This window comes from Nematolebias whitei, chromosome 10 (genome assembly GCF_014905685.2).
Source record: "Nematolebias whitei isolate Nwh7 chromosome 10, NemWhi1, whole genome shotgun sequence".
NCBI classification, from domain to species: domain Eukaryota; kingdom Metazoa; phylum Chordata; class Actinopteri; order Cyprinodontiformes; family Rivulidae; genus Nematolebias; species Nematolebias whitei.
The window spans coordinates 28174681-28181431 of record NC_056507.1 but is presented as its reverse complement, the minus strand read 5'-3'; the positions used below and the strand labels follow the sequence as shown (position 1 = coordinate 28181431).

At 38.0% G+C, this 6751-nt stretch overlaps 2 protein-coding genes across 2 annotated transcripts in view; one reads left to right on the top strand and one right to left on the bottom strand.

The window, feature by feature from the left end:
- Positions 1–2433, bottom strand: part of ca12 (carbonic anhydrase XII) — a 21013-nt gene extending 18580 nt beyond the window's left edge. Inside the window, exons 1-2 of the mRNA XM_037682924.1 lie at positions 2335–2433; positions 2132–2152 (exon numbers count right to left, since the gene is read on the bottom strand). Of these exons, the coding sequence (XP_037538852.1) occupies positions 2132–2152; positions 2335–2392 (79 nt within the window). The 5' untranslated portion in view covers positions 2393–2433. The remainder of the gene's footprint in view (positions 1–2131; positions 2153–2334) is intronic.
- Positions 2434–4848: 2415 nt separating this feature from the next.
- The window catches only part of si:dkeyp-73b11.8 (BPTI/Kunitz domain-containing protein), a 3033-nt gene continuing 1130 nt past the window's right edge, over positions 4849–6751 (top strand). The window contains exons 1-3 of the mRNA XM_037682923.1: positions 4849–5014; positions 5850–6041; positions 6493–6669. Of these exons, the coding sequence (XP_037538851.1) occupies positions 4948–5014; positions 5850–6041; positions 6493–6669 (436 nt within the window). The 5' untranslated portion in view covers positions 4849–4947. The remainder of the gene's footprint in view (positions 5015–5849; positions 6042–6492; positions 6670–6751) is intronic.

The window sequence follows — 6751 nt, the reverse complement described above, 5'->3', positions numbered from 1 at the left end:
CACACACACACACACACCATGCGTTTTTAAGTGATTTTGCTAAAATTTGTAGAAGAAACAGAAACGGTTGTTTCAGCTACAAGACGCACAACATTATCTTAAGGCTCAAAATAACAAAACACAACCTAAAAGCCTAAAGCAGCTAAAAGCTAGCTAAAAGATGCTAAAAATATCCTGATGCATGCTCAATAATCTAGGTAGAAAAATCTAACAAAGTTAAGTCAGTTCCTCTGGATGGATTAACAAAAAAAAAAACTTGTTGAAACGTTTCATCTTTAATCCAAAAGACTTCTTCAGTCTGAGGAGCTGCAGTAAACTTAGTCTTATGAATAGCACCTTCTCAGTGGATCAACCAGTTTGTTGTGGACATCCAAAACTAGCTGTTCACATGATAAATGAGGACCATCAGCCTAACGAACAGTAGCCTAACGTTAGCACCCTGATGGCCGCTTGCTATTCACAGAGGGCTGAGTGATACTAGCAATAACAGTAAGAAGATGACAATGGATGCGGAGGCCTCCACCCCTGTTTAATGATGGATGGGTTCTCTCCACAAAGATGGCCTCCTTTACTCTTCTCTCAAACCATCGTTCCTCTCTATCAAGGATGTGAACATCTTCTCTGAAAGAGTGACCTCTTGCCTGCAGAGGTAGACCACAGAGCCCTGGCTTCATGGTGTTGATCTTCTGTGCTGGGCCATCCTTTTGTCCAGTGGCTGTTTAGTTTCCCCCATGTAAGACTGATCACAGCATTTAAAATTTCAACAAGTTTTTGATTTTGATTTTTTTTAATCCATCCAGAGGACCTGACTTAACTTTGCTAGATTTGCTAAAAAAAAAAGTTCACCAAAAGTAGCAGAGTAGCTTAAAATTAAAAGTAGCGTGTTTGATTTTTGTCTTTTGGCTGCTCCAGATGTCACCACTGGATGCCCTTCCTGACCAGCCTGGCCTCCAACCTGCAGCCTTAGGGATATGAGACCGCAGCATGGACCACCGAGGAACGGCAGCACCCCTAAAATCTAAAAGTAGCTTAAGAAGACGAAAATCAACCAAATACTCCTGATGCAGATGTCAAAGAGAACTGTGTTTTGGAATGAAATGAGGAAATCTCTTTTTCAGTGCAGTGAACTTTTGTATCATAATGAACTATTTTAAAAGAACAAAATATGCAAGAACAAGAGTTTTTGAGCTATTCTCTTGAAGGAAACATTTTCATACATAAATGGCTAAAAGAGAACAAAGGACATATTTAGATTGACAAAAATGTACAAAAAAAATAATAAAGAAAACACTGAATGTGAATCAACTTCCACTCAATAAATCCCCACTCGTGGTACAATCTAAAAACAGAGTTGGTAAACCTGTTCTGGAGGAGTTTTTCAATCATTTGACCTTAAAATACTGACGAGAAATGGAGAGTGTAACTGCAACTATTCCTCTTCCAGGTGCTTCACCTGCTCCAAAATTTCATTTCAGTTTTATGATCCGGTCTTTAATGAAGAGGACGTGTACGAGGCGGCGGTGACACAGAGAGAAAAGGTCGTGGTGCGACCACAGTTTATGTAAGTGAGAGAGTCATGAGTCGAGAAGTCTTTAGAGCTTAAGGCACGAGAAAACGGCAGTCAACCACTAACGAAATGTTGCTCCAACAACAATAACATGAGGCGATGGGGGTGATGTCAGTGCTGGTCCTGCTGACTCACACACAGTTTGTTTTCTTTCTTTTGAACGATGAAGTGCTATATTTGACACATTTCCCCACTTCTCTCTTCCTATTTGACATGCTGATGTGTACAAGCAACGCAAGAGTAAAACAACAATATTCTGTCAAAATGTATTATTTCCCACAGAGTCGTGCATCAAATGCATTCCTGACACGTGTTTTATCTTTAATGCTTCAGTCACTAAAAGTTGAAAAAGTTTTCTTTCCAAATTGTTTTTTTATTCTATATGTTCTATCAGAATTTTTAGTTTAATGGTTACCCGTTTTAGTTTTATAAAAGTGTTTGTTTTCGTGGGGCGGTGCAGAGCTTGCTAATTAGGAGACAAATTCCAATGAAAAAGACTGAGTGAAAGTTCGCAACAGTTAAAATATAAAAGCAACACAGTGAGGAAAATAATATCAGGCTTACCGTTATATGTCCATTTGGCACCTGAAACAGACAAAAAGTTGTAGTTCAGCTAAACTTTACGTTGAAAAAAAACCAGTTTACATTTGTTCAACAAATTAAAATATTGAAAATGATCATTTTCCGATAATATTGTTCTGGTTACACATCTGATGCTCTGCAGAAGGATGCAGACTGCTTGTTTTGGCACTCAGATGCGATCTTACCCCTCAGTGCGCTGAATAAAGTGAGCAGCAGCACAAGAGTGCAGCTCAATCTGTGCATCTTCACTCCCTCAGTGCAGTCAGGCTGGTGACTGACCCGTTCAGAGCTCAAACCAAACAAAAAGAGCCTTTTTATACTCTTGTTGTCTGACGTCAGAGCAACAACAGAGCCGTCAGAGGCATCAAGTCACCGGAGGGTGGCAGCTGCACAGCAGGGACCAGAAACAAAACCTCTCATTTCTGTTCTGCACCTCGGGTCTGCAGAGGGAGGGCTGGAGCTGAGAGGAGGAGCACATCCAGCCCAACTCTGTCAGGTGTTTGTAGAGACCTGCTACAGATGCTGTGCACCCTCTGATACAGTTTGGAGATAATGCTGATTCTGCATTCATATCATAGTTTTACTGTTTTTTTATTTTTCTCTATGGATTTTGAGATCTTATCTCATATTTTGTGATGTAATTTGTGCAATTTTGGCCATTCATCAAAATGTTCACTTCCTCCAGAGGAATGGGTTCTATAACTTTTGTGTTTTGTAACCTTCATATTTAACTTTGCTTACCCATAATATTTTCCATAGAAACACACTGAAATTTCCTCACTTCCTTCAAAAACACCATACACTTCCTCTGTTTTTGTCCTTTTTTAGTTTTTACCTATACTGTTCGGCTACTTTCAACTTGCATTTTGCTTCTCATCTATAGCTAATTTAGCTTTTAGCTAATCTAAGCTTGACGTTATGCTATTAAAGACATGCAGCAAAATATAAAAAAAATGCTGCTTTTCTTGTCATATTTCAGTTTTTTTTCCCTCTGGACTCTCAGCTTAACGGAAAATCACTGCTCTGTATCAAAACCAACACATTTAAATTTATTTTGTTTAAATTAAAAGGCCAAAGATAAATCTTGTTCTTATTTCAGAACGGCCCAACACATAAACATAGGAAATAAAAACTCATAAAACAAGTAACGATGTGTTCACTTTCATGTAAAACAAAGAAAAAAGCTTCATCTTGTTTCAGTTTGTGTCAAATGTAACTGATTCAATCTTTTTTAATGATGTGTAATTTAGAATAATAAATGTTTTGAACAATGGATGCCAGCATTAAATGTTTTAGAAATGTAATTTATCATCTTTTGCTTATGATATAATACTTTGTAATTAATTAACCTGTTAAATGTTGCCCCACAAAACACGGAAAGCACCTGAATGAATGTACCCAAATTAAATTAAATCCCGTTCTTCAACCCTTTGGAGTAAATTCAAAAGCTTGGTCTCTCTGTAAAGGTAACACTGAATTTATATCAGACATATTGAAACTGTAAATGAGTCCTCGAGGCTCAATGGGATTTACCTGTCTAAATAAAGGTTGAATGAGTAAAACTAGCATATAGTTATTAAAACTGAAACACATAAACATCATTGTTTTTTTCTCATCTGAAATTTTGTAAATATTTATTTATGTTTATGTATATGAAGAGATGGACTGTACAATGATACGAGGCTGCAGCATCAATTCAAATTTGGTAACAATAGCACCAAAATGAATATTCTGGACATTTTTTATAAGAGTATGTCCATGCATATTTCTAATTGTCCAAATGGAGTCCAACATGTCCACACTGTTGGACACTAACATCATAAAGCTGTACAGCTTCATACAGTCATCGAGGCTCTATAGGTAAAAACTACAGTAATCATATTATATCTCCAGATTTACTGTCAGCATGATTGAAATATACAGTCAGTTATGAATAAACAGTTAGAAGGCACACAGTGACACGTACATGAATATCCATGTCCCTCCAGCACCACATGCATCAGAAAACATGAGAAGATAAGCATAAGTTACTTATTTTTTCCAAAAGTATTTACATCTAAACAATATTTAAACAAACGGCAGCAGTTTATAACTGGCTGTAACGTACCCATCACTGTAGTCACTGGTTAACTGGTCATCATTAAACAATGTTCAGTCAGGTCATCTGGATGGTTTCTTTTTTTTTTTTTTGCCGAGGAGTTTCGTCCTTCATCCAAAGGACTTCTTCAGTCTGAGGAGCCACCAAACAAACTGGGTCCCACAAGCAGCTCACTCCCAGAGTGGAGTGTGGGTTTGTTTGGTGGCTCCTCAGATTGAAGAAGTCCTTTGGATGAAGGACGAAACGCCTCAGCAAAAAAAAAGAAAAGAAAAGAAACCGTCCAGATGAGCTGACTGAACATTGTCAGACTCGCAATGAAACTTTTTTTTTTTTAATGGGAATCACTAAATGTTGCTTAACTAGGAGTTTATTCCTTATTTGCCCTTCATTTGTGTCCTGTAAGAAGTTCTTTGTGTACCATGTTGTTAAATTATTTAGGATGTTATGGTCACTCATAATAAACCTTGAGGGGAGTGGGGGAACTGACAGAATAAAGCCACGTTTCTGGATCTTGGTCTGACATTCCAGTCGAGCTAAAGGGAAGAACTGGAACTGGAACTGCCTTTAATTTCTGTTTCGACTGACAAAAGAACTTCATTAGCGAAACACTGGTCTAAAGGTCAGTCATTAGGGCCCACTCCCTTTGTAGTTTATCACCCTCACACACTTCAGGAAGGGCAGCGAGAAGACAAGCAGCAGCATGAAGAACTTACTGGTTTTAGGGATTGTTTTGTCAGCACTTCACATCATCTACTCAGAAACTCCAGGTGTGTATGATTACATTTACTTGTTCTCAAGTGACACCTAAATTCAAAGCGGTGTCAGTTTATACAGATTTCAGCTTTACTTCGTGTAGGCTAACTGATGAGCGCATGAGCTTGTGTCAGGTGCAAAATGATGATTTTCTATTTTTACACGGGCTAATTTAAGCTGTTTTACTGAAGAATGAAGCGTTAAAGCTTTTTAGCACAACATGGCAACTTATCCAGCAACAGATTGGTGGTTTTTATATTTCTCAGAGGTAAAATCCAGACAGAAAACTCCACGGCTGAAAGCAGTTTTTTTCATAATTTCTGATTGTATGTTCTTGTCAACATGAAGCTGAAACGATGGTGTTTATGGTGGAAATGATCTTTATGTTTGTGTTTGTTATGGTAAGCTAAGTCGAAGTTTCTGTTCTCTGTAATTGCAAACTTATAAACTCTGTGATTGTTTCCATGTGAGCGCAAAAAAGGGAACTGACCTAAAACTTCAAATCACCTTGTGAGAAAAAGCCCCTATTTTCTCTTGCTCCAGATTATTAATTTGAAAAATGTGCCATTTCTTAGTTAATTAATATGTTTAAAAAGTAAGTGTCCCGCCAAAATAAAGCGTATGCATAAAAATAAAAAGTCATTTGAAACTGCTTCCTTTCCATAAGACTGAAACTGGCTGTTTTTATTGCTGTAATAAAAAAAGGGAGTGGGGTGGTTAAACATTAGTAATGTGTCTGCTGATGACTCCTGCTTCAACGTGTAATTTACAGAAACCGTGTAAAGAATGGCATCACCTGGAGCTGCAAATAAAATGTCACCTGAACTTTCTCTCTCTCTCGCCCAACAGCGTTCTGTAAAGCGCCCTCTAAATCAGGCGATGGCACCAGCTTCATCTTTGCAGTTTATTACGATTTTGAGAAGGATCGGTGCAGCCCCTTCTTTTACACGGGCGAGGGTGGAAACGAGAACCGCTTTAACAATGAAAGAGAGTGCATGAGGAACTGTTCGCCCAATGCAGAGAAAATCTACCCCATGGATGGTGAGAGGATCATTTACACGGAGAACATTAAGTGGTTTCACCATCGTTGTAGGTGGTAAATGTGTGAACTGAAGCTTGCCTATAAGTTGCTGAAGCCAGATTTTACATAAAGGCTTTCTTTTATGCTGTTGGTGGACTTTGGAGCGTGAAGTGGCTGATAAGAGTTTTATGGCCTAAAAGCCACAAAGCAGCTGCATGAAGCCTTTTTTTTGGTGCAGCAAAGCTGGAAATCAGGCAGAGAAGCAACAAGATTTCAGAGAAGACAACTTTTTCCACTAGCTTGTCATGTCAAGTGGGATTATTATCATTAAAGTTTTTTTTATAAATGTTCACAAATAATTAGTCTCATCCAAAATCAAGTCAACATTAAGTGACATCAATGCACCACCCAGTGGTGAAGACAAAGAACAATAAGTTTTAATTTGACTAAATGATGTTTTCTTGTCTGCAGAAACTGCAGCTTGTCACTTTAAGCATGCCGTTGGTACGTGCAATGGTAACTTCTTGAGATACTACTACGACTCAGCTCGAGACAAGTGCAAAAAGTTCATTTGGACCGGATGCCTTGGGAACGGGAACAGATTCTTTGACAGTGAAAGCTGCAACGCCACCTGTGCTGGCATCCATGGTAAGCATTATTCACTATATCAGCATTATACTGTGTATGTATATATATATATATATATATATATATATATATATATATATAT